Source organism: Cyprinodon tularosa, unplaced genomic scaffold (assembly GCF_016077235.1).
Source record: "Cyprinodon tularosa strain WSP-4 unplaced genomic scaffold, ASM1607723v1 ctg1668, whole genome shotgun sequence".
Taxonomy (NCBI): domain Eukaryota; kingdom Metazoa; phylum Chordata; class Actinopteri; order Cyprinodontiformes; family Cyprinodontidae; genus Cyprinodon; species Cyprinodon tularosa.
In genome coordinates this window covers 2,894-29,080 of record NW_024038502.1, presented here as the reverse complement: position 1 = coordinate 29,080, position 26,187 = coordinate 2,894, and the positions used below count along the sequence as shown (strand labels likewise).

The 26,187-nt window shown below is 40.5% G+C and overlaps 2 protein-coding genes and 1 non-coding gene across 8 annotated transcripts; all 3 read left to right on the top strand.

The window, feature by feature from the left end:
- The first annotated feature begins 1,411 nt into the window (after positions 1-1,411).
- LOC119780831 (serine protease inhibitor A3K-like) lies at positions 1,412-14,007 on the top strand. 4 transcript variants are annotated; one of them, XM_038281040.1, is made up of 6 exons: positions 1,412-1,516; positions 2,053-2,683; positions 12,998-13,068; positions 13,159-13,352; positions 13,452-13,599; positions 13,685-14,007. In XM_038281040.1, the coding sequence occupies exons 2-6, from the start codon at positions 2,056-2,058 to the stop codon at positions 13,883-13,885; spliced, it is 1,242 nt and encodes a 413-aa protein (XP_038136968.1). In that variant the 5' UTR covers positions 1,412-1,516; positions 2,053-2,055; the 3' UTR covers positions 13,886-14,007. The 4 variants fall into 4 exon arrangements, with proteins under 4 accessions (XP_038136968.1, XP_038136971.1, XP_038136970.1 ...); XM_038281043.1 differs by lacking the exon at positions 12,998-13,068 and adding an exon at positions 2,778-2,848; XM_038281042.1 differs by lacking the exons at positions 12,998-13,068; positions 13,159-13,352; positions 13,452-13,599; positions 13,685-14,007 and adding exons at positions 2,778-2,848; positions 2,939-3,132; positions 3,232-3,379; positions 3,465-3,786.
- Positions 11,458-26,187, top strand: LOC119780832 (serine protease inhibitor 2.1-like). Of its 3 annotated transcripts, none has more exons than XM_038281046.1 (6): positions 11,458-11,528; positions 24,500-25,112; positions 25,207-25,277; positions 25,368-25,561; positions 25,660-25,807; positions 25,893-26,187. In XM_038281046.1, exons 2-6 carry the CDS (start codon positions 24,503-24,505, stop codon positions 26,091-26,093), a joined length of 1,224 nt encoding a protein of 407 aa, XP_038136974.1. In that variant the 5' UTR covers positions 11,458-11,528; positions 24,500-24,502; the 3' UTR covers positions 26,094-26,187. The 3 variants fall into 3 exon arrangements, with proteins under 3 accessions (XP_038136974.1, XP_038136975.1, XP_038136973.1); XM_038281047.1 differs by lacking the exon at positions 11,458-11,528 and adding an exon at positions 23,980-24,070; XM_038281045.1 differs by lacking the exon at positions 11,458-11,528 and adding an exon at positions 24,155-24,185.
- On the top strand, positions 23,392-23,473 carry trnas-cga. The gene has a single exon. It is a non-coding gene; the product is annotated as a tRNA-Ser (tRNA).

Sequence of the window (26,187 nt, the reverse complement as noted above, 5' to 3'; positions counted from 1 at the left end):
TATAGGGCAAAACAGTTCCTTTGTTAAAGTTACTACATAACCCAGAATACACTGCATGTGTACCTCTAGCTCTGGAATGCCCTAAGATGCAAGCGGTATTGCCCAAGCACAGGTTCAAATCCCGCAAGAAACATAAAAATTAATGTGATGATAAAGCCTGAAATAAGTGCAGAAATGACAGTAAGAAATGTTGGGAAGGTAAAAAAAAGTAGATAGAAATTGATATAGTACATGTTTTCCTCCTTTTTTTCCCCTTTTCTCTCTTTTTTCCTTCTTTCCCCCGCGCAGGCAGGCAGACCCTTTTGCCCCATTTCTTTCTTAATTTTTGTTTTTATCAGCACAAATATTTATGCACAGTTTTATTTATTTTTAATTGTTTCCATCCATTTGTCTCCCTGACCTGTTTTATCATCCATTTTCATCACTATTAAGCAATGTTTTTGTATAGCCTAAAGTAAAGTAAACCATTATATCAAGTAGGTAGCGACTAACCAATCACTACTTAATCTGACAGTGTTAACTAATGTTTTTCTGTTCCCTTAACTAAAGTGAAACTATACATTAGTTCCTTTCTGTTTCGCAGATAACAAAGCAGTTTTCCTATAATAGCGATGTACTGGATGTTCCACAATAAGTAATGGTTATTGAAATTCTCTAAATGTTCTCCAGAATAAAGATGACAATTATTTCCTTGACCCCAATATTGTATTTTCAGTTTAATGGGCTATTTCTTTAAAAAAAACTGAGAAACAAAACAATGCAACTTTTATGTATTACTTTTAAGTATTTATTAGAACGTGGATTCATTTTTAACTTTGGGTTATTGAGAGCTAATCTGAATTTTTTTTTTTTTTTACATGTAGATTAAATTAAAAGTAGAGCTACGAGTGCAACCTGAGGTGAATCACTGATCCTCTTCTTTTCAACTATAGTCTGGAATGGGTGTTCTTGTTTTCTTATGAAGAAATCTAAACAGAGAACATGATAGGCTGACTAAAAGACATGACCTAGCACCAAGAAAAAAGCTAAAGGAAATGTATAATGGAGAGAACGGCCATCTTACCCAGTAGGATTACTTCTTTGCCTGAATACTGTTATAACTAACCTGCTAATCTTAGCTTCACTTTAACTCATTGTCTGCCAGACATCACATAACTCCCATTTTACATACGCCCCTCTCCTCAAAACTAAAACACACACATATTCTTCACATTCACACGGGCATTCAATATTTTAAATATTCATATTTATTAAACAATTCTTAAATGGTAATTAGGAGATTCAAATAAACATTATATTTAGTCGTTTACTTCTTTTGTAGATTTTTAGTGAATCAGCTGCAGACCTTGATGCCATGTTTGGTCATCGTCTGATCCCCTGCTCAAATGTAAAACAAATATGAAGTTTGGACAGAAAATAAACCAGATCAAAGTTCATCTGATTGACAATATAAACAGTCTCTTTCTCCAACCAGCCTGTGTTAGCTGGGACAAACTGAGCTGCAGCCAGAAAAAGGGTAAGTTGATAAAAATGTACAGAAACGGTGTTGATTATTAAGGTATATGTTAAAATTTGACTGTATGATCTGGTTGAACTGTAAAGTGCCTTGAGATGACATGTGTTGTGAATTTGGCGCTATATAAATAAACTCAATTGAAATTGAATTAAAATGTGATTGTTTTATTGTTTTTGTTTTTTTTAGAAGATATATTTATTTTTCATAAAATAAAAAAAGAAAAAGTGAGTTAATTAATTCCATTTTTTCTCTCATAATATATTATGGGGGATGCTGTCTGTAAAGAATCAGAATTTACAAGTTTTGTTTATTTTATTTAATATTTAAAGAGTTCAATACAATAAAAAATCACTCTTCTGAAGAAGGCTCTCTGTATTAAATACTATAAAAAACAACAAATGAATTTAGAGCGTGAAATCTATAAACCTCTTCATCTGGTTATACAGATGAAGAGGTTTATAGATTCCACCATGCTTTTGTCAATCAGTAAATATTGTCTAACCAAAGCAAACATCACTTTTGACCGTTTGTTTTAGTTCATGATGCGTGCACTCGGGGTTCTCTGGGTCTTATTAGCAGCGGTCTGCGTAGGAAGGAGCGATCATCACATCGGACACGGTGTGGAAGCACGAGACAACGCTGCAGACGACAGTGACAACAACCTCTCTCTGGTGACCTCAGCAAACAAGGACTTTGCCTTCCGTCTGTACAAGAAGTTATCAGATCATTCTGACTCTCAAGGCAAAAACATCTTCTTCTCTCCAGCTAGCATCTCTGCTGCCTTAGCTGCTCTGTCTGTGGGGGCGCGGGGGGAGACCCACCAGCAGCTATTCAGTGCTCTGGGCTACAGCAGCTCCCAGCTTGCTCAGACAGATGTAGACCAGGCCTTCCGTACGCTCCTTGCAAACACAGCAGCTCATAATGACCTCACCAAAGGCTCGGCTGTGTTTGTGGACAAACTCTTCAAGCCAAAGCCGGAGTTTCTGGATGTCCTGAAGCAGTCCTATTCTGCAGAGGGCTTCAGTGTTGACTTTCTCAATTCTACAGAGGCCGCCAATACCATCAATCAGTATGTTTCTGATAAGACTAACGGGAAGATAAACAAGCTGGTAGAAAGCCTGGATCCAAACACAGTTATGTACCTTCTCAGCTACATCTACTACAAAGGTAAAAGGTCTCAACCTATGAGTTCCCTGACCTCTCGCTTTCATTGAGTTATGCTTTTAGTAATTCATAAAATCTCCTCTTTCTGCTCAAACAGGAAAATGGGAAACTCCGTTCAACCCTTATGATACCAGAGAAGATGATTTCAATGTGGAAGAAAACAAAAAGGTTCAGTCACACAGCTGAACATGCTGAGCAGATCTGAGTCATCCTGTTTTTATTATACATCTACATAACTGTTCATCTATCATTAACCAGGTTAGGGTCCAGATGATGAGCCACAGAACATATTATGGTACTTATGTCGACCAAGAAATCCACACATCAGTTCTCCACCTTCACCTCAGTAACTCCTACTCCATGCTGCTGCTCTTACCTGACAATATGACAATGCTGGAGAACAATATCAGCCCTGCGCATGTCAATAAGTGGATGAAGTTGATGAAATATTGGTGAACAGATTCTACATTAAGTATCAGGTTGGGTTTTTTAATGTCTTGATTGATATTATAGTATTGAAGGTTCCTGTATTATTATTATTATCTTTTTAGGGAATGGAAAATCTTTGTTCCCAAGTTTTCTATCAAAACCTCCTCCAACTTAAATGACGTGCTGAAAGGGATGGGAATAACAGATGTGTTTGGGGATCAGGCGAATCTGAGTGGCCTTGCAGAGAAAAAGAACCTGACTGTATCGGAGGTAAGATGGAAAAATATGAAGGAAAGGTCCTTGCTTATGTTATCTTAACACAATCAACTCACTCTGCTTTAATTGCACCGTAAAGGTTGTGCACCAAGCCACGCTGGACGTAAATGAGGTTGGAGTCTATGCTGGAGCAGTTACTCTTATTAGATACTCTCTAATTATACCCAGAGAAGCCCCCATCCCAGAGTTGAAGTTCAACCGCCCTTTCATGGTGATCATCACAGAGAGAAACGCAGAAAACATTCTTTTTATCGGCAAGATTATCAACCCAATCATCTGAGGAAAGAGAGCTTTTGTTGGTACAAACTGAATACAATGGAAATACTTTGTTTGATGCCTTGTTCCAAATGCATAAACAAATATTTTCTGTTCTTTAATAAAAAAAAGAGATTGCACAATGATTTGCTTGACTAAAACTTTTTTAAGACAATGGTTTCACTTAGTAGTTATAGAGTTTTTACGTTCCTACTCATATTTTTTTTACGTGTAGTCAATAATATTTCCTGACTTGGTTTTCTTTAAAATCTACACAGTGGCGATGATATAATAAAAACATACATGCAACACTGGGTAACACTTCACAAGGTTCACAAAATTGCATTAACTGCTAGAGAGTGCATAGGTAACTAATAAGTAACTAATGGTAGTTAACCAGTACTTACTGGAGAAAACTCAGCCCATTCTTATTATGGGATGACTGCACAGTTAGCACAGATATACAGAGTAATTAACCAGGAACTAGTTGGTAGTTACCAAGGAAACCAAAGTGGAACTAATAAAGAAACTAAAATATAGTTAAATAGTTAGTAAGAAAGTAATGGTTATTGATATAGCACTTTTCACAGACTTTGAGGTCACAAAGTGCTTCACAAAATTCCAAAACACATTAAAATACATTAGAGGACTACTGGTTCGTTACTGCAAAGTTAGGGTAGAAATTCTGAGTGTTGGTTTTGAATAAACCTCAAGCATTGAAATCACAGCCTATGAAAAACTACTTTACTCAATACCAAATTATTGGCTGGCTATTATAATACGTAATCTGTTGAGTCAAGCATAATATTAAGTCGTATCAGTACCTGACCATTATCTTTGTTTGTATATCCTAAAGTAAAGTCGAGGATCATACCAGGTACTATCCTTATTACAATCATTACTTGACAATTAATTAGTGTTTTTGTTTGCCTTTAAGTAAAGTGTAATGACCCATCTTGCTTAAAAACAACAACATCAGCTACCATAACTATGCAGACGACACACAGCTTTACATCACCATGTCACCAGGTGACTATGAACCAATTCAAGCACTGAGGAAATGCTTAGAAGAAATCAATGCCTGGATGTGCCATCATTTTCTTCAACTGAATAAAAAGAAAACTGAAGTAATAATCTTTGAACCAATAGAGGAGAGATCTAAAGTTAGCACACAGCTTCAGTCGCTTCAGCTAGTAAACACTGATCAGGCCCGAAGTCTAGGTGTAGTGCAGGATTCAGACTTGAACCTCCAAAAGCATTTAAAGACAATTACAAGGTTGGCTTTCTATCACCTTTAGAACATTTCCAGGAATAAAGGACTAATGTCTCAGCATGATCTAGAAAAACTAATCCATGCATTTATTTTTAGTCGAACTGATTACTGAAATGGTGTTTTCACAGGTCTGCCTAAAAAGTGGCTCTAGGGATCTGGAATGTGACCTCACTGGCGGGGAAGGAGCCCGAACTTGTGCGGGAGGTGGAGCGATACCAGCTACAAATAGTTGGGCTCATCCTCTACGCACAGCCAGGGCTCTGGAACCCAGCTCCTTGAGAGAGGCTGGACTCTCTTATACTCTGGAGTGACCCGCGGGGAGAGGCGGAGAGCGGGGGTGGGGCTGCTTGTGTCCCCCTAGCTCAGCCTTCTCAGAGGGTCTCACCCCGGTAGACGAGAGGGTCGCATCCCTTCGCCTTCGGGTTGAAGGGAGGACTCTGACAGTTGTTTCGGCCTATGAACGGCAGTACGGAGTACCAGGCCTTCTTAGCATCCCTGGGGAGGGTGCTAGAAAGCGCCCCTCCCAGGGATTCCATCATTCTACTGGGAGACTTCAACGCCCACGTGGGAAACGACAGTGAAACCTGGAGGGGCATGATCGGGAGGAACGGGCCTCCAGCTCTGAACCCGAGTAGTGTCTCATTATTGGACTTCTGTGAAAGTCACGGATTGTCCATAATGAACACCATGTTCAGGCATAAGGATGTCCATCGGTGCACTTGGCACCAGGACACCCTAGGCCGAAGGTCGATGATCGACTTTGTAGTCGTATCTTCTGATCTTCGGCCGCATGTCCTGGACACTCGGGTGAAGAGAGGGGCAGAGCTTTCCACCGACCACCACCTGGTGGTGAGCTGGATACGCTGGAAGAGGAGGAAGCCTGAAAGACTCGGCAGGCCCAAACGTGGAGTGAGGGTCTGCTGGGAACGTCTGGTGGAACCCTTGGTCAGGGACGTGTTCAACTCCCACCACCGAGAGAGCTTCTCACAGGTTCCGAGGGAGGTTGGAGACATGGAGTCCGAATGGGTTGTGTTCTCTGCCTCTATTGTCGATGCAGCTGCCCATAGCTGTGGCCGTAAGGTTTGCGGTGCGTGTCGTGGTGGCAATCCCCGAACCCGGTGGTGGACACCGATAGTAAGGGATGCTGTCAAGCTGAAGAAGGAGTCCTATCGAGCTTGGCTGGCTTGTGGGACTCCTGAAGCAGCAAGCAGGTACCGTGAAGCCAATCTCGGGCCTGGGAGGAGTTCGGAGAGGCCATGGAAAAAGACTATCAGTTGGCCTCAAAGCGATTCTGGCAAACCGTCCGGCACCTCCGGAGGGGAAAGCAGTGTTTCGCTAACACTGTTTTCAGTGGGAGTGGGGAGCTGCTGACCTTGAAGGAGGATATTGTCAGGCGGTGGACTGAATACTTTGAGGATCTCCTCAACCCAACAGACACGCCTTTCATGGGGGAAGAAGAGACGGGGTGCTTGGGGTTCATGGTTTGCCCAACCAGTCCACATGTGTTTTATGGACTTGGAGAAGGCATTCGACCGTGTCCCTTGTGCTGCCCTGTGGGGGGTGCTCCAGGAGTATGGAGTCGGGGGCCCTTTATTAGGGGCCATCCGTTCTCTGTACAAGCGGAGCAGGAGTCTGGTTCGCATTGCCGGCATTAAGTCGGACCTGTTCCCGGTGCATTTTGGGCTCCGACAGGGCTGCCCTCTGTCACCGGTCCTGTTCATAACTTTTATGGACAGGATTTCTGTTGGGATCCAGAGGCTTGCCCACCAGAGGGCGCCAAGGATCCCTTCCTGATGGTTTGTTCTTCTGTTGGGATCTGGGGTGCTGTCTACCTTCCTCCACCAGATGGCGTACTGGCTCTCCTGAAGCTGGAGCTGACTTCACCAGCTGCTTCTCATCTGCTCATCAGGAGACCAGTACTTAAGTGGGCTGTGGACAACACTCCAGTGCCAGAGTGTTTTGCCAGTTATGGTTAGCAAGCCTGAGCCAACCTGCCTGCCTGAATCTTGTCTCCCTGATAACCTGAACCTGAACCTAGCCTGTTTTTGTCCTCTCTGCTTCTAGGAAGGACCTGTCTGAAACCTGAAACTTTGGAAGAGTATCTCTGTCTGAAACCAGTCTGTCAGATTACTGAAGAACCCTGGAGATCAGAAACTCTGGAAGAGTTTCTCTGTTTGAAACCAGTCTGTCTGATCACGGAGGAACCCTGGAGAATCAAACCTGTTAGCCCTCAGCCTGCCGTCAGCCTCTGGACCCTCCAGGTTTCTCCCTCTGCCGCTCTGCTCAAACCTCTGAACAGGTACAAGCCTGCGCCCACTCAACCAGCAAGATTACCTGGACTTTAGCTAACCATTCTGTCCCCCTCCGCAGTGAAAATCAGTCGTGACCAGTCCTGGACTACATTTTCCCCAGAACCAGTTCTGTGTTCAAACCTGTGTGTTTAATAAACTTTTGAACTTTTTCCCCTGTCTCGGAGTGTGTTCTGCATTTGGGCTAGTAACACAACCCAAACATGACAGAACACTGGCCAACAGACTAACCCAGCAGGCACACTCCGGAGGATTTTAAAGGAATAGTACACCCAGAACATGATTAGCCTTCATTTTCTACTCACCCCCATGCTGAACAACACTCTGGAGTACTTTTTTGATATCTCAAATGCATCTGGAGATCTGGGAGGCCTCTTGCTGTCTGCTGACATTCAAATAATGGAGGTCTATTGTGCCCGAGGCAGAAAGGTCCATAAAAGTCCACAAAAAACGTGTCAATATTCCTCCATACTGCTCGTCCAATGTATTCCAAGTGTCCTGAGTGGGTAGCATCCATAATTTACTCGAAATGAAGTCATTTAGAATGTTTTTAGAGCATAAACAGCAGCGTATAGGATGTCTTTCATCTGGTTTGGTCTGCCGCGGTTTCCGTAGACTCGTGAACGCACTTTTAGGAAATCCTATGGACTTGGAGAAGGCATTCGACCGTGTCCCTCGTGCTGCCCTGTGGACAATGAGTGGGTTGCTGGATTTAATATGCTTTTATTTCCTTTTAGGTATGCAACACTGGGAAATACAGAGTTTCCTTAATGTGGACTGAATTTATTTTAATTTGTCTGCATTGTAAAGTAAATCCTTAGAATGTTTTAGGCGATGAAGCCCACTCTGACTTTACTTTTCATGCAGGAGCAATTAAACCAACACAGGCTGCTTTATGGTTGTAAATGAATGCGTCTGAAAAGAATTTAAGCTGGTTTGGTGGTGTCACATAGAACTGTCCATCAAATGATTGGGGTTAATCAGCCGCAGGAATAATTAGACAGGGGAGCAAGGAGCAAAGGGAAAAACTGAAACATCAGCGCCGAGATCATGACAGCTTCAGAATCGTTTAAAATGACCAGGTCCCAACTTTATGCAGCATGTCGATTCATATGTAAAACTAAAACCATACGCAATCTGTATTAATAGGGCTGTTGATGGATTTTCGCGTATGGTCATATCGCTGCATGCTTACTCCACAAGTAGTAATCCCAGGGTTATAGATGGATGGAAGTGAAAAACAGAAGCGGAACTCCAACGGATATCATATTAGACCTGGGTACAGAGAACTGTTCAGTGGAGCAGATGCAGATATTCTTAATAAGTAATCATGAAGACCAGTTTTGTGAGAGATTCTACCTTACGGGCTCAAATAAGCGTAACCAAATATATAGATATGATCTCAGAATTACGAAACAAGATCTCGTAATTACGAGATCAGTACCTCATAATTACGAGATCTTTATCTCGTAATTATGAGATAATGTCTCATAATTATTAGAAAAATCTCGTAACTATGAGATACTGATCTAGTAATTATGAGATAAGCTGTCAGACTTTTTTTGTTTTGGTGAATGCAATATGCTTCCGCATTTTTGTCGATTAAAATGAAGAATATGTTTGCCAATCTGCCAAGAAAGTAGAACTCATATGAATCCTCAATACATTAAAGCTACAGTGTGTAAGTTTCAGCGACATCTAACGTCCAGACTGCAGACCGCAGCAACATGAACATCTCCCCCCACCGCTTCTCCCCCCCAACAGTACGGCGAGCGTTACGGGACAAAATGTCTTCCACGACGTCCGCATCACCTACATTCTCAAGTGATGAGGTTTGTTTACATAGATAATTTTAATACTGCCATCTATTGTTCAGTACCGTCTCAGTTCATCTCTCTCAACTTGCCGTAGTTACTTTCGAGCGTAATGGGCGATCTCGCAATCGCTAGTTTGTTGCCTCTGCGCTGCCGTAGCGCAAAGATGTCTGTCTCCATGGCTGCGAGACCCGCTCCTATGTAATTATAAATAACGAATTCTAAGGCAACGCAAATATTAAGGTTAAGAGGCTGAGCTCGTAGATGATGATAAATAACATAGTTATGTATAATATATTACATTTCTGACTGTATATCCCTGTAATTATTACACACTGTAGCTTTAAATCAAGTCCTTTCCACACAATAGTACAGAAGAGCTTGATCATACATACTAATCACTTCATTGTTTTTCCCTCATTCTTAACAGTGCTCTAACCAGGACTTCTTTCTTACTTTTTAATTTTTATTAGCACAAATATTTATGCACAGTTTTATATTGTTTTTAATTGTGTCCATCCATTTGTCTCCCTGACTTGTTTTACCATCCATTTAATCCAAAAGCATTTAAAGACAATTACAAGGTTGGCTTTCTATCAAATGAAGAACATTTCCAGGATTAAAGGACTAATGTCTCAGCATGATCTGGAAAAACTAATCCATGCGTTTATTTTTAGTCGAATTGATTACTGCAACGGAGTCTTCACAGGTCTGCCTAAAAAGTGGATCAGACAGCTGCAGCTGATCCAGAACGCTGCTGCCCGTGTCCTCACTAAGTAGAAAGTAGAGCACATCACCCCAGTTATGGTAAATGGTAAATGGCATGTACTTATATAGCGCCTTTATTCAAGTTAGGAGACTTGACCAAAGCGCTTTACACTACATTCATTCACCCATTCACGCACACACTCACACACTGATGGTGGCAAGCTACATTTACAGTTCTAAAGTCCTTACACTGGCTCCCTGTATCTCAGAGAATAGACTTTAAAATACTTCTGTTAGTCTATAAATCTCTGAATGGCTTAGCACCTAAATACATCACAGACTTGCTATCAGTGTATCAACCCTCCAGACCACTCAGGTCTTCTGGCTCCAGCCTGCTCTGCATACCTAGAACCAGAACTAAACATGGAGAAGCAGCATTTAGTTCCTATGCTCCACTTATCTGGAACAAACTTCCAGAAAACTGTAAAAGTGCAGAAAGCCTGAGTTCCTTTAAATCAAGACTAAAAACACATTTGTTTAGGATTGCCTTCGACTGCTCTAGTTAAACAGTTCAGTTAATCACTGAGGGATTACGTCACACGCAGCTCCGTGTGCAGTGCCCTAGTGCCTGTAAATGTAATGGTCCAATGAAGGTAATTTTAAAAAACAGGAGAGGACGTGAAATACGGATATGTCCCGGAAAATACGGACGTTTGGTCCCCCTAGCTTAAAGTAAAGTAAACCATTATAGAGATTAACCAATCAGTATTAATCACTATCTGACAATTAACTAATGTTTTTCTGTTCCCTTAACTAAAGTGAAACTATACATTAGTTCCTCTCTGTTTCACAGATAACAAAGCAGTTTTCCTATAATAGTGATGGGCCGGCTGTTCCCCAATAAGTAATGGTTATTCAAATACTATAAATGTTCTCCAGAATATAGATGACAATTATTTCCTTGACTCCAATATTGTATTTTCAGTTTAATGGGCTATTTCCTAAAAAACTGAGAAAAAAAACAATGCAACTTTTATGTATTACTTTTAGGTATTTATTAGAACGTGGATTCATTTTTAACTTTGGGTTAATAAGAGCTAATCTGAGTTTTTTTTTTTTTTTTACATGTAGATTAAATTAAAAGGAGAGCTACGAGTGCAACCTGAGGTGAATCACTGATCCTCTTCTTTTCAACTGTAGTCTGGAATGGGTGTTCTTGTTTTCTCATGAAGAAATCTAAACAGAGAACATGATAGGCTGACTAAAAGACATGACCTAGCACCAAGAAAAAAGCTAAATGAAATGTATAATGGAGAGAACGGCCATCTTACCCAGTAGGATTACTTCTTTGCCTGAATACTGTTATAACTAACCTGCTAATCTTAGCTTCACTTTAACTCATTGTCTGCCAAACATCACATAACTCCCATTTTACATACGCCCCTCTCCTCAAAATTAAAACACACACATATTCTTCACATTCACACACGCATTCAATATTTTAAATATTCATATTTACTGAACAATCCTTAAAACGATAGTTAGGAGATTCAAATAAACATTAAATTTAGTTGTTCACTTGTTTTGTAGTTTTTTGAGAATCAGCTGCAAACCTTGATGCCATGTTTGGTCATCGTCTGATCCCATGCTCAGATGTAAAACAAATATGAAGTTTGGACAGAAAATAAACCAAATCAAAGTTAATCTGATTGACGATATAAACCGTCTCTTTCTCCAACCAGCCTGTGTTAGCTGGGACAAACTGAGCTGCAGCCAGAAAAAGAGTAAGTTGTTAAAAATTTACAGAAAACGGTGTTGATTATTAAGGTATATGTTAAAATGTGATTGTTTTATTGTTTTTTTTTTTTTTAAAGATACATTTATTTTTCATAAAATGAAAAAAGAAAAAGTGAGTTAATTAATTCCATTTTTATCTCTCATAATATATTACGGGGGATACTTTCTGTAAAGAATCAGAATGTACAAGTTTTGTTTATTTTATTTAATATTTAAAGAGATCTGTCATAAAATAAAATGAAAAATCACTCTGTTGAATAAAGCTCTCTGTATGAAATACTATAAAAAAAAAACAAATGAATTTAGAGCCTGAAATCTATTAACCTCTTCATCTGTATAACCAGATGAAGAGGTTTATAGATTCCACCATGCTTTTGTCAATCACTAAATAATAATAATAAATATACTCCCACTCCCATCCCGCTCTCATTCAGAATGAGTCCCGCTCCTGCTCCACTCCCATTCTTGTTTTTATTTTTTTGTTTTTTTTTGAGCGCTGGTGAAAAACTCAGAGCGGAAGCACTGTTGGTTTTTGGGTCGTGTAGTTTTTTTGACTCGCATTATAGTGTAGGCTTCAAGGAAAAAAACTACAAAATGGCGGCGGCGCGCCAGTGCGGGATTTTTTTTCTTTCTATTTTATTTTATTTTTTGGCATCGATCCTAGTTTTTTTTTTGTTGTTGTTGTTATTATTGGTTTGCTCCCGCTCCCGTCTGCTCCCGTTAATGTTTAATCCTGTACCGTCCCAATCACGTGATCGTTACTCATGGGAATCACGTGACCCGTGGGATTCCCCGAAAAAATGGCAGTCTCTAGTGTGGAAGCACGAGACAACGCTGCAGACGACAGTGACAACAACCTCTCTCTGGTGACCTCAGCAAACAAGGACTTTGCCTTCCGTCTGTACAAGAAGTTATCAGATCATTCTGACTCTCAAGGCAAAAACATCTTCTTCTCTCCAGCTAGCATCTCTGCTGCCTTAGCTGCTCTGTCTGTGGGGGCGCGGGGGGAGACCCACCAGCAGCTATTCAGTGCTCTGGGCTACAGCAGCTCCCAGCTTGCTCAGACAGATGTAGACCAGGCCTTTCGTACGCTCCTTGCAAACACAGCAGCTCATGATGACCTCACGAAAGGCTCGGCTGTGTTTGTGGACAAACTCTTCAAGCCAAAGCCGGAGTTTCTGGATGTCCTGAAGCAGTCCTATTCTGCAGAGGGCTTCAGTGTTGACTTTCTCAATTCTACAGAGGCCGCCAATACCATCAATCAGTATGTATCTGATAAGACTAACGGGAAGATAAACAAGCTGGTAGAAAGCCTGGATCCAAACACAGTTATGTACCTTCTCAGCTACATATACTACAAAGGTAAAAGGTCTCAGCCTATGAGTTCCCTGACCTCTCGCTTTCATTGAGTTATGCTTTTAGTAATTCATAAAATCTCCTCTTTCTGCTCAAACAGGAGAATGGGAATCTCCGTTTGACCATTATGATACCAGAGAAGATGATTTCAATGTGGAAGAAAACAAAAAGGTTCAGTCACACAGCTGAACATGCTGAGCAGATCTGAGTCATCCTGTTTTTATTATACATCTACATAACTGTTCATCTATCATTAACCAGGTTAGGGTCCAGATGATGACAATGGAAGAAGATGTTAGTACTTATATCGACCAGGAAATCCACACATCAGTTCTCCACCTGCCCCTCAGGAACCTCTACTCCATGCTGCTGCTCTTACCTGACAATATGACAATGCTGGAGAACAATATCAGCCCTGCGCATGTCAATAAGTGGATGAAGTTGATTAAATATGGGTGAACAAATTCTACATTAAGTATCAGGTTGGGTTTTTTAATGTCTTGATTGATATTATAGTATTGAAGGTTCCTGTATTATTATGATTATTATTTTAGGTTTTGGAAAATCTTTGTTCCCAAGTTTTCTATCAAAACCTCCTCCAAGCTAAATGACGTGCTGAAAGGGATGGGAATAACAGATGTATTTGGGGTTCGGGCGAATCTGAGTGGCCTTGCAGAGGAAAAGAACCGGACTGTTTCGGAGGTAAGATGGGAAAATATGAATGAAAGGTCCTTGCTTATGTTATCTTAACACAATCAACTCACTCTGCTTTAATTGCACTGTAAAGGTTGTGCACCAAGCCACGCTGGACGTAAATGAGGCTGGAGTCTCTGCTGCAGCAGTTACTGGTATTAAATTCGTTGTTGACTCCGCTATAATCGGCCCCATCCCAGAGTTGAAGTTCAACCGCCCTTTCATGGTGATCATCACAGAGAGAAACGCAGAAAACATTCTTTTTATCGGCAAGATTATCAACCCAATCATCTGAGGAAAGAGAGCTTTTGTTGGTACAACCTGAATACAATGGAAATACTTTGTTTGATGTTTTGTTCCAAATGCATAAACAAATATTTTCTGTTCTTTAATAAAAAAAAAAGACATTGCATAATGGTTTCCATGACTAAACTTTTTTTAAGACAATGGTTTCACTTAGTAGCTATAGAGTTTTTATGTTCCTACTCATATTTTTTTATGTGTAGTTAATAATAAGTCATGACTTGGTTTTATTTAAAATCTACATAGTGGTGATGATATAATAAAAACATACATGCAACACTGGGTAACACTTCACAATAAGGTTCACAAAATAGCATTAACTGCTAGAGAGTGCATAGGTAACTAATAAGTAACTAATGGGTAGTTAACCAGTACTTACTGGGGAAAACTCAGCCCAGCCTTATTATGACTGCATAATTACCACGGATGTACAAAGTAATTAATCAGGAACTAATTGGTAGTTACCAATCAGTACCTGACCATTATCTGTGTTTGTATACTCTAAAGTCAAGGATAATACCAAGTACTATCCTCATTACAATCATTACTTGACAATTAATTAATGTTTTTGTTTTTCCTTAAATAAAGTGTAATGACCCAATAGTTCCTGCTTAGTTACTCAGTGTTTCCCAGTTAAATAAGCAGTAGTTCCTTAATAGCAGTGGGCTGGGTGTTCCTCAGTAAGTAATGGTTATCTACCGATTAGAACCTGATTAGTTCCCTAGGCACTCTCTCGTAGTTAAACATTTTGTTAACCTTATTGTAAGGTGTTACCAATATTTCCTTCTGTTATTTTTAACACATATATATCTTTGCTCAAGTGGTACTCTTTAATATATTGGCTGAACAACTAATTTGTTTAGCAGTTAATTATTATTTTGCACTTTTACGTCAGGGTTTCTAAATACACAATTTTGAAAGCTTTGAAATAAACATAATATTGAAAACTACAGATGTAAATTTCTACAAACAAAAAAGGCTACTTTTTCCAGAGGAATAATATGGGAGCTACACTCAATTATGATATATTTATTTAAGTTCTACTCGTTAACTCATTGAAACCGCATTGCCTAACACGTACAATTTAGAAAATGTAAACGTCTTTGGTTAAGAAAAACAAAACAACATTTTCTAACTTTGCCAGATTTCTTGGTCATCTATCAGTACAACTGTTTGAGATAAAATGGTGGTGTGCAATAAAAGACTGAGTGACTTCTAAGGGTAGTTTAGAACACATCTAAAAACAATTGTGACCATTCAAATCCTTAGTCTACATGGAGATAACAGCCACAGCCAAGTAACATACTGTAAGTCGATGGATTTCACTCAGTCTGCATTTTTTCTTTGCAAAGAAAAAGAACAAAGATGACATGATGTTCAGCCCTGCTCTGGATAGACAAAGTTTGTTACTTTCTAACTTAAACCCTGTAGAAAGGCTGTAAAAGTTTCACCTACTGTGCAGCAAAACAGTAAATTGTTATGACTAAAAATCCTGAGAAACAGTCTACCTTCACTGTAAAAAAATAAAGTCAGTATAATATACAGTAGGACACCGTCAAATAGATTAGATTAGATTCAACTTTATCATCATTACACAGGTACAGCTACAAGGTAACGAAATGCAGTTTAGGTCTAACCAGAAGTGCAATAGCATTAAGTGTGGGATAAAAAATGGTTCCATAAATACAGGACCTGGGTTCTACTGAATAAGTATAGAGATGAATACCATTATAAACAGAATCCTACTAATCGATGAATATAATATATAGATGACTAGTGTTATGAACTAAATTGACAGCTGGATATGTACCAAATATAATATACAGGTGGATATTACTATAAAAAGGGTTTTTACTGTTAGGTACAATAGCATATACACATGGGTTTGACTATAAAATAAATAAATAAAGACAGAAGCTAAAATCTATCTAAATTAAAGTGCAGTGGAAGGTAATTGCATATTACAGTTAAAGTACGTTATTGCAAATGTAAATGTAAACAATTGGTACTGTGGATAAACAGTCGGCAGTACAAACATAAACAGCCGGCAGTGCAAATCAATATTCAGTCAAAGTGAGTAGTGCAAGATGCATGTAAACAGTTGTTACAATAGTAACAGTCAGGAGTGCAGGTGAACATTACAGTCTTATAAAAAAAAAAAACAGAATAGCAAAATGGTGGTAGGTGTGAGGAAGTAGAGTAGAGTCTATCCGTGAGGGTTAGAGTTCAGTAAAGAGACAGCTCTGGGGAAAAAGCTGTTCTTCTGTCTGCTGGTTCTGGTCCGGAGGCACCTGAAACACCTGCCGGAGGGTAGGAGATAAAACAGTCTGTGGGCTGGGTGAGATGAGTCCTTAAGAAAGCTGCGGGCTCGATGTAGGCAGCGTTTGTTCTGGATGTGCTCAATGGTGGGTAGTGAAGTTCCAGTGATGCACTAGGTGGCATTCACCACCCGCTGCAGTGCCTTGTGCTCTGCAACAGAACAGCTTCCATACCACATTGTTACACAGTTGGTTAGGATGCTTTCTATTGCACGGCGATAGAAGTTCACCAGGATAGTTGAGGTTAGCTGATTCTTCCTCAAGAAGAGGCGCTGGTGAGCCTTCTTGACCAGGCCGGAGGTGTTGGTTGACCAGGACATGTCCGCTGAGATGTTGGTCCCCAGAAACTTGAAACTGGAGACACATTCAACGGGTATTCCATTAATGTGGATGGTGTCGTGGGTGCCTGTTGAATCTTTCCTGAGGTCTATGATGAGCTCCTTCGTTTTGGTGGTGTTGAGGAGCTGGTTATTTTCAGTGCACCATGTGGCCAAGTGCTTCATCAGTTGACAGTAGAGACAGTGAAAGACTGTGAAACCAAAAGCGGTGCTTTACTTTATTAAATACACTACTCAATATCATCAAGTTAATTAAACTTCTGGTATATTGATTTGTTCAGATAAGTAGCAGAGGGGGTTGTTAATCAGTTTCAGTTGCTTTGGTGTTAAGTAAATTAACAACAGATGTACTAGAGGGGCAACAACGAGACGACCATCAAAACAGGAATGGTTTTACAGGTGGAGGACACTGACGTTTCTTCCCCTCTTCATCTTTTCTCACTCTTTTTCACCTAATTTGCATTTGGCTAGGGTCACTATCACTACTCTTAGCATGAGGCGCTACCTGGACCCTACAGAGGTTGCATAGGCAGTCCAACTCCTCCAGGATGGCACATCAATATGTAAGCATGGAAGAGATTCCAGGAGACAGGCAGTTACTCCAGGAGAGCTGGACAGGGCCATAGAAGGTCTATGACCCATCAGCAGGACCGGTATCTGCTCCTTTGTGCAAGGAGGAGCAGGAGGAGCATCACCAGAGCCCTACAAAAAGACCTCCAGCAGGCCACTGGTGGGAATGTCTCTGATCAAACAATCAGAAACAGACTTCACGAGGGTGGTCCCAGGGCCCAGACGGCCCAACATCACCCAGTGGGCCCTGTGCTCACTGCCCGGCACCGTGGAGCTCGATTGGCATTTGCAACAGAAGACCGGAATAGGCATGTCCGCCACTGGCGCCCTGTGCTTTTCACAGATGACAGCAGGTTCACCCTGAGCACATGTGACAGATGTGAAAGGGTCTGGAGAAGCAGTGGAGAACGTTATGTTGCCTGTAACATTGTTCAGCATGAACATTTTGGTGGTGGGTCAGTGATGGGGACGCAATATAGATGGAGGGACACACAGACCTATACAGGCTAGAAAACGGCACCCTGACTACCATTAGCTATCGAGATAAAATTCTTGCACCCATTGTCAGACCCTATGGTGGTGCAGTGGGTCCTGGGTTCCTCCTGGTGCACGGCAATGCCCGGCCTCATGTGGCGAGAGTATGCAGGCAGTTCCTGGAAAATGAAGGAATTGATACCATTGATTGGTCCCCACGTTCGCCTGACCTTAATCCAATAGAGCACCTCTGGGACATTATGTTTCGATCCATCCGACGCCACCAGGTTGCACCTCAGACTGTTCAGGAGCTCAGTGATGCCCTGCTCAAGATCTGGTAGGAGATACCCCAGGACGCCGTCCGTCGTCTCATCAGGAGCATGCCCCGACATTGTCAGGCATGCATACATAGACGTGGGGACCATTCAAATTACTGAATACCATTTTGAGTTGCTGCCATGAAATTTCAGTGAAATTGACTAGCCTGCCGCATCAGTGTTTCACTGTAATTTTTGGGGTGTCTTTGAATTCAGCCCTCTGTAGGTTGATAATTTTAATTTCCATCATATGATGTGGCATCGTTTTGTTCCTAACACATCACCCAGTCCATATCATAAATATCGTAAATAAAAAGCATTATTTTTTCCCCATTGAGATCTGATGTGTTTTCAAAGTGTTCCTTTAATTTTTTTTGAGCAGTGTACATTAAATAACAGTTAATCAAGTGACCTGAAAAACACTAATTATAAATCTAAAAGAATAAAGAAATCACAGGGATTCACTGGGAAATATGCATACATTTTAAAAGACATTGCCACACAAATAAACATTTCCAAAAATCTTTATTTTTTAAGGCATTATTTAGATAAAACCACAGGTTATTGAGTTCTTCACATTTTCCCCACACAGGTTTTAACCCTGTTCACAGCGATTTCCTGTGGGTTCTTTTGTCTATTAAAATGAAGTAGAACTCATTTGCCAAGAAAGAGGAACTCATAAGAATCCTTCTCAAATCAAAGAAAAGAAAGTCCTTTCCACACAATAGTAGAGGAGGTGTTGGGATATATTGCCACAATGGGACCAAATCAATTCGGTGAATCATACATCAAGCCCTCCTCTTCTCTTTTTCTCCCTCAGAAACAGAGTCTCTGAGGCAGCGCGCTGTGTGGACTTTTCTCCGTTTTTTAAGACCTGCGCGGTCTGTCACGGTCACAGTCACGGTCTGTCTGCGAAGGAAACGCCCTCGTTCGATAGCTGTAAGTAACTCCCTTGATTTAAAATCCCATCAAATTCCTCTGCTGTTGCATCAGACTGATCTAAAATTCCTCCGAGATTCGACCTGATTTGAGATGGAACCGCGCAGAGCTGAGACCTAATCTGCCTCCGTTTAACTGTGTGTGACCACGTGGTTGAGGATCGCCACCTATTGTTAACAAGCTGCTGCCCCCCTCCATTTCATCATATGCAAGGGGGGTCATTCACACACACACACACACACTGGCTTTTCTAATAGCATGTAGTGTTTATCATTGAAGTTAGATTTCTGTAATCGTCAATTACTAGAATAAAGACATCATTGCTTAACTTGCAGTCGTTTGTGTTTCATATACAAATGGTTTATCACTTAGGCTAGATCCAACCTCTTTTGGTGAAAGTTTGAATAAACAGAGATAAATAGTTCTTTGATTGGTAATCAATACCTCGGCTGATAGCCTAGCCGAGGTCACTAAATTGGCGGGAATCATTGGATTTTAACAGCCGATCCAGTGCGATTTTGAATAAGTTAAATAATTAACTACAGCTCCAGTTCTAGTTAATCATTTATTCATAATCTACACTGTAGATTATGAATAAATGCAAAAATATATCCTGAAAAAATATATCCTGTATTATTTTTATTATTAGGTCTAGATGATACCTACATACTCTAATCAAATTAAATTGTTTCACAGCAGCATTCTTTCATTCTTTACATTACTATAACAACGACATCATAGTTGCTTTTTGCTTTTTATCTGCACAAATATTTTATGCAGTTAAAATTTTTGGTTAACCATTAAAATAAAGACCATTGGGGTCACGTGACGCAAATGGCGGAGTAAGCAGCTCATTGCTTGTGCTCCCACAGCTCGGTATCCTTCTGACCATTTTTTCTGCGCAACTCTGTGGTTTCAGTGGACTGTCTTTAATGCCTAGACCTAAGAGAGCGCCTTCTAGGCAAAACATACTTAACCTGCTCATGAAACCCCCTGTATTAGATGTTCAGTCACCAAACTCGCCATCTAGCAGCCAAGCTAACATGGAGGACGACACGCGACCACTTTTGGGTCATCTTGATGTAGACAGTTTCGTCGGAAGAGTAACTGCTGAAGTGCTTAAAGGTGTGGAGGCCTCCTTTGATAAGAAGATAGACCCGGTTCTGAATAAACTCGAGGAATGTTTGTCTAAAATCACAGCCCTGGATGCCCGCTTTACAGAGGCTGAAGACCGCATTACGAGCACTGAGGACGCTGTTGCAAACCACACCACTAAACTTTCCGACATCGAGTGTAAGGTGGAGGCGGCTATGGAGAAGATCGACGAGTTAGAAAACAGGAGTCGGAGGTGCAACATACGTATCGTTGGGCTCCCTGAAGGCAGCGAGGGCACTGACCCGGTTGCTTTCTTTAAGGCCTGGCTACCAGAGATCCTGAAAACCAGCTTCAAAGGGGGATCCATTAAACTGGATCACTGCCACCGCGCCCGCGGACGCCAGCCTCCTTCCGACCAGCGGCCCCGGGCTGTTATCATAAAGCTCCACAACTTCCAAGACAAACTTTGGATTATGCAGGAGGCACGTAAAGCACAGACCCTGATGTATAACGGCGTCAAAATCATGATATTTGAGGATTTCTCCGCAGCCGTTCAATGTAAGCGTCAGGAATTTTTCCCAGTGAAGCAACAGCTGAAAGAGAGAGGGATCGTCTTCGCCATGCTGTATCAGGCCGTCCTACGGATCAAGTACAACGGACAAGAAAGGGTCTTTAAACATCCCAAAGAAGTGGCTGCTTTCCTGGATAAAGTGTCGCAGCACGAAGGATCCTTCACCATTACCACAGCTGACTGAGAATCATCCTCAAGTCTCCACAACACCGTTCAGGGGTTGACGTTAAGGATTTTTACCACTTCATCATCCAGCTGCTGCTCTGCAGAATTCTCTCCCCAAGACCTGAATCACCCCATCTAGCGGAAAATCACGCGGCTTTTTCAAATCACGCAAGAATGTGTACAAAACAACAAAGATGGCGCTGGCAACGCTTGTGGGTCGTTCTCAGCAAATGTAGTTGGTTTTAAAGTAATTTTGAGTGATAAATATTTGGTTTTGCGATCATTGCACTTTCCTGGCGGGCAAATGCAATGAAATTTGTACTCCCCTGACAATAAAAACTACCTGCCCCGGGCGATCGGGCTATGGTTAACATCAAGCCCTGCCGTTATGTTTTATGGTTCTGAACTTAACGGTTTTATCTCCATGTGAAGAAGTAAGAATTGACTTAGAAGTGGTTAAAACAGCTTTAGAGAGTTTACTCACAAAGAATGCGGAAAAATCAATGTTCTTTATGAGGCAAAGGGTGTATAGTATGGGTTTGCTAACAAGCCTAATCAATATTTGGCCAATATTCTCCGAAATAGGGCTCCAACACAGAATATTTCACACATCAGAGATTCAGCTGGTATGTGTAACTATGATAATAAAATAATTACTCTTTTCAAAAGTTTTACAAACAGTTATATGTCTCTCAGCTGAACCCACTCTCATAGCAGGATATGTTTAACTTTTTCACGAAGTTGAATTTAGCAAAAATTACTGGAGAACAGAGGGACAACCTGTGTAAGCCACTATCTCTGAGTGAAACTAAGAATCAAATTCAGCAACTCTCTAACAACAAAACTCCAGGTCCTGATGGATTTAATGCAGAATTTTATAAAAAGTTTAAGGTTGTCCTATTCAACCCTTTACTGGAAATGTTTCATCCTCTTTTGCAGTTGGGGCCCTCCCACCATCTCTTATGGAGGCTAATATTTCTTTAGTACTAAAAAAGGGGAAAGAACCTGCAGAGTGCTCTTCGTACAGGCCTATATCGGTTCTCAATTTGGATCTGAAGCTGCTTGCAAAGGTTCTAGCCTCACGTCTGGAAAATGTTCTCCCCTCTATTATTAGGAATGATCAGACTGGTTTCATTCGGGGAAGGCTTTTTTATCACATAATGTGAGACGCCTGCTTACCATTATTCAGCATTCTTTCCTGTACAATACAGACCTAGTTATTTCTCTTGATGCAGAGAAGGCATTTGACAGGGTTGAGTGGCCTTACTTATTTTTCACACTCCAGGAATTCGGCCTAGGTGAGGGTTTTATTAAATGGATTCAGATCCTATACACATCACCATTATCAGCTGTAATTACAAACGGACTCAGGTCTGGTAATTTTACAATTGAAAGGGGTACACAGCAGGGCTGTCCCCTGAGACCTTTATTATTTGCACTAGCTATGGAATCTCTAGCTGCCGCCATAAGACAAGATACTAGTATTAGATTCATTTCTTTGAATAATCAGGAGCATAAAATCTATGTATAAGAGTTTCGCCATGCTTAAAAGACCTGTATAAATTAAATATTTCCCCTCTCATGCAAACTATAAAACATATATAGATGGTGTGGACTGCCTCTGTCCCTTCTAGGTTGAATTCATTTGATCAAAATGAACATTCTCCCACGCCATTTGTATTACTTTCAGATGCTGCCAATTATGTTTTCAAAGAAGGTTCTTGCAGAATTCAATAGTGCTAGTGTATCATGTATCTGGTGTAGAAAAATATCCAGGTTGAGATATAGCTTCCTTTGCCTACCTATTAAGAATGGTGGCTTAGCCGCCCTTTCCTGTTATATTATTTGCACGTGGCACACTTTAAAATTTTTTTAGAATGGTTTATAGGTGACCCCGATTCTGTTTGGCTTGGTTGTGAATCTGCCTCTTTGGATAAAATCCCCTTGCTGAATTTATTATATACCTCAAGGACTTGCCTGTTAGGACTTGAGGACGACCTGCCAGCTGGTTTTCGCCACAGACACCTTTTACACATTCTGCTACACTGCGCCTGGAAATGTATCTTGGCCTTGTGGATTACTGACAAAACCCCCACTCTAAATCAGTGGAAACAAACTGTGACTGGTATCATTCCATTTGAGGCTTTTTCTATGGCATTAAAAGACAAACGCTTTGTATTCTATTGGACCTGGGAACCTTTTCTGGACTACCTTGATGTCACCACATCTCGTAGGGTGAGGTCAGGACTTATGGACCTGGCCTGGGAAAAAGACCCAGAGTTATAATGTGACAAGCTATCATATTTGTGTGGATACTATATATACATATATATTTTGCTCTCCCTGATTAGTTGTTGTTTTGTTTCCCTCTTTTTTTTTGAAAAATTGAAATAAAAAAAAATAAAGACCATTAAAGCTACAATATATAGATACAAAAATATAGAAAAATCTCTGTTTGCTGTATATGTCTATTGTAGCACCTTCAGCTGATGTTGCATAATTATGATTGTTTTAAATGTTTGTTAAGAGGTGATACAACTTCCCTTCCATCCTGCATCAGAAAAAAACAGTGTATGTTATGAGAAGGGTTCAATTTTGATGTATTTATATCATGAGCTCTAATTTTGTTTCAAATCATTACATCCTTCCAGTTCAACTCCCTGACCTGTTTTATAACACCATCTAATAACTAACATTTAACTTCAACACTGGCTGTGATGGACGAGAGGTTAAGGCGTTGGATTCGAAATCCAATGGGGTTTCCCTGCACAGGTTTGAACCCTGTTCACAGCGATTTTCTATGGTCTCTTTTGCCTATTAAAATGAAGAAAAACACATTTGCCAATCTGCCAAGAAAGTAGAAATGAGATGAATCCTACCGAAGATCTTCATCATACATACTAATCACTTCATTTTTATCTCTAATTCTTAACAGTACTCTAACCAGGACTTCTTTCTTACTTTTTGTCTTTATCAGCACAAATATTTATGCATAGTTTTAACTCATTGTCTGCCAGACATCACATAACTCCCATTTTACATACGCCCCTCTCCTCTAAACTAAAACACACACATATTCTTCACATTCACACGGGCATTCAATATTTTAAAGATTCATTTTTACTGAACAATCCTTAAAACAGTAATAAGGAGATTCAAATAAACATTAAATTTAGTCGCTCACTTGTTTTGTATGTTTTTAGTGAATCACCTGCAGACCTTGATGCCATGTTTGGTCATCGTCTGATCCCCTGCTCAAATGTAAAACAAATATGAAGTTTGGACAGAAAATAAACCAAATCAAAGTTCATCTAATTGACGATATAAACCGTCTCTTTCTCCAACCAGCCTGTGTTAGCTGGGACAAACTGAGCTGCAGCAAGAAAGAGGGTAAGTTGATAAAAATTTATTAATGTTTAAAGTATAGGTTAAACTGCGATTGTTTCATATATTTTATCTTTTTTTAGATGATACATTTATTTTTCATAAAATGAGAGTTGAAAAAGTGAGTTAATTTGTTCCATTTTTATCTCTCATAATATATTATGGGGGATACTGTCTGTAAAGAATCAGAATTTACTAATTTTGTTTATTTTATTTAATATTTAAGAGTTCTGTCATACAAAAAAAATCACTCTACTAAAGAATGCTCTCTGTATGAAATACTATAAAAAACAACAAATGAATTTAGAGCCTGAAATCTATTAACCTCTTCATCTGTATAACCAGATGAAGAGGTTTATAGATTCCACCATGCTTTTGTCAATCACTAAATATTGTCTAACCAAAGCAAACATCACTTTTGACCCTTTGTTTTAGTTCATGATGCGTGCACTCGGGGTTCTCTGGGTCTTATTAGCAGTGGTCTGCGTAGGAAGGAGCGGTCATCACATCGGACACGGTGTGGAAGCACGAGACAACGCTGCAGACGACAGTGACAACAACCTCTCTCTGGTGACCTCAGCAAACAAGGACTTTGCCTTCCGTCTGTACAAGAAGTTATCAGATCATTCTGACTCTCAAGGCAAAAACATCTTCTTCTCTCCAGCTAGCATCTCTGCTGCCTTAGCTGCTCTGTCTGTGGGGGCGCGGGGGGAGACCCACCAGCAGCTATTCAGTGCTCTGGGCTACAGCAGCTCCCAGCTTGCTCAGACAGATGTAGACCAGGCCTTTCGTACGCTCCTTGCAAACCTCACGAAAGGCTCGGCTGTGTTTGTGGACAAACTCTTCAAGCCAAAGCCGGAGTTTCTGGATGTCCTGAAGCAGTCCTATTCTGCAGAGGGCTTCAGTGTTGACTTTCTCAATTCTACAGAGGCAGCCAATACCATCAATCAGTATGTATCTGATAAGACTAACGGGAAGATAAACAAGCTGGTAGAAAGCCTGGATCCAAACACAGTTATGTACCTTCTCAGCTACATCTACTACAAAGGTAAAAGGTCTCAGCCTATGAGTTCCCTGACCTCTCGCTTTCATTGAGTTATGCTTTTAAAAATTCATAAAATCTCCTCTTTCTGCTCAAACAGGAGAATGGGAAATTCCGTTTGTTTCTCTATGTACCAGAGAAGATGATTTCAATGTGGAAGAAAACAAAAAGGTTCAGTCACACAGCTGAACATGCTGAACAGATCTGAGTCATCCTGTTTTTATTATACATCTACATAACTGTTCATCTATCATTAACCAGGTTAGGGTCCAGATGATGACAATGGAAGAAGATGTTAGTACTTATATCGACCAGGAAATCCACACATCAGTTCTCCACCTGCCCCTCAGGAACCTCTACTCCATGCTGCTGCTCTTACCTGACAATATGACAATGCTGGAGAACAATATCAGCCCTGCGCATGTCAATAAGTGGATGAAGTCGATGGAATTAAGGTGAACAGATTCTACATTAAGTATCAGGTTGTTTTTTTTTTTATTTTCTTGGTTGAAAAGTATTGAAGGTTCCTGTATTATTATGATTATTATTTTAGGGTATGGAACATCTTTGTTCCCAAGTTTTCTATCAAAACCTCCTCCAAGTTAAATGACGTGCTGAAAGGGATGGGAATAACAGATGTGTTTGGGGATCAGGCGAATCTGAGTGGCCTTGCAGAGGAAAAGAACCTGCTCGTTTCGGAGGTAAGATGGGAAAATATGAAGGAAAGATCCTTGCTTATGTTATCTTCACACAATCAACTCACTCTGCTTTAATTGCACTGTAAAGGTTGTGCACCAAGCCACGCTGGACGTAAATGAGGCTGGAGTCTCTGCTGCAGCAGTTACTGGTATTAGATATGTTAATTACTCCGGTATCGAAGGCCCCATCCCAGAGTTGAAGTTCAACCGCCCTTTCATGGTGATCATCACAGAGAGAAACGCAGAAAACATTCTTTTTATTGGCAAGATTGTCAACCCAATCATCTGAGGAAAGAGATCTTTAGTTGGAACAAACTGAAGACAATGGAAATACTTTGATGTCTTGTTCCAAATGCATACAGAAATATTTTCTGTCCTTTAAT

Coding starts and splice junctions, on each gene's coding strand:
- LOC119780831 (XM_038281040.1), top strand. CDS start 2,056: ATGATGCGTGCACTCGGGGTTCTCTGGGTCTTATTAGCAGCGGTCTGC. Junction 2,684..12,997: donor CAGCTACATCTACTACAAAG/GTAAAAGGTCTC, acceptor CTGCTCAAACAG/GAGAATGGGAATCTCCGTTT. Junction 13,353..13,451: donor ATGAAGTTGATTAAATATGG/GTGAACAAATTC, acceptor TTATTATTTTAG/GTTTTGGAAAATCTTTGTTC.
- LOC119780832 (XM_038281045.1), top strand. Junction 25,113..25,206: donor CAGCTACATCTACTACAAAG/GTAAAAGGTCTC, acceptor CTGCTCAAACAG/GAGAATGGGAAATTCCGTTT. Junction 25,278..25,367: donor ATGTGGAAGAAAACAAAAAG/GTTCAGTCACAC, acceptor ATCATTAACCAG/GTTAGGGTCCAGATGATGAC.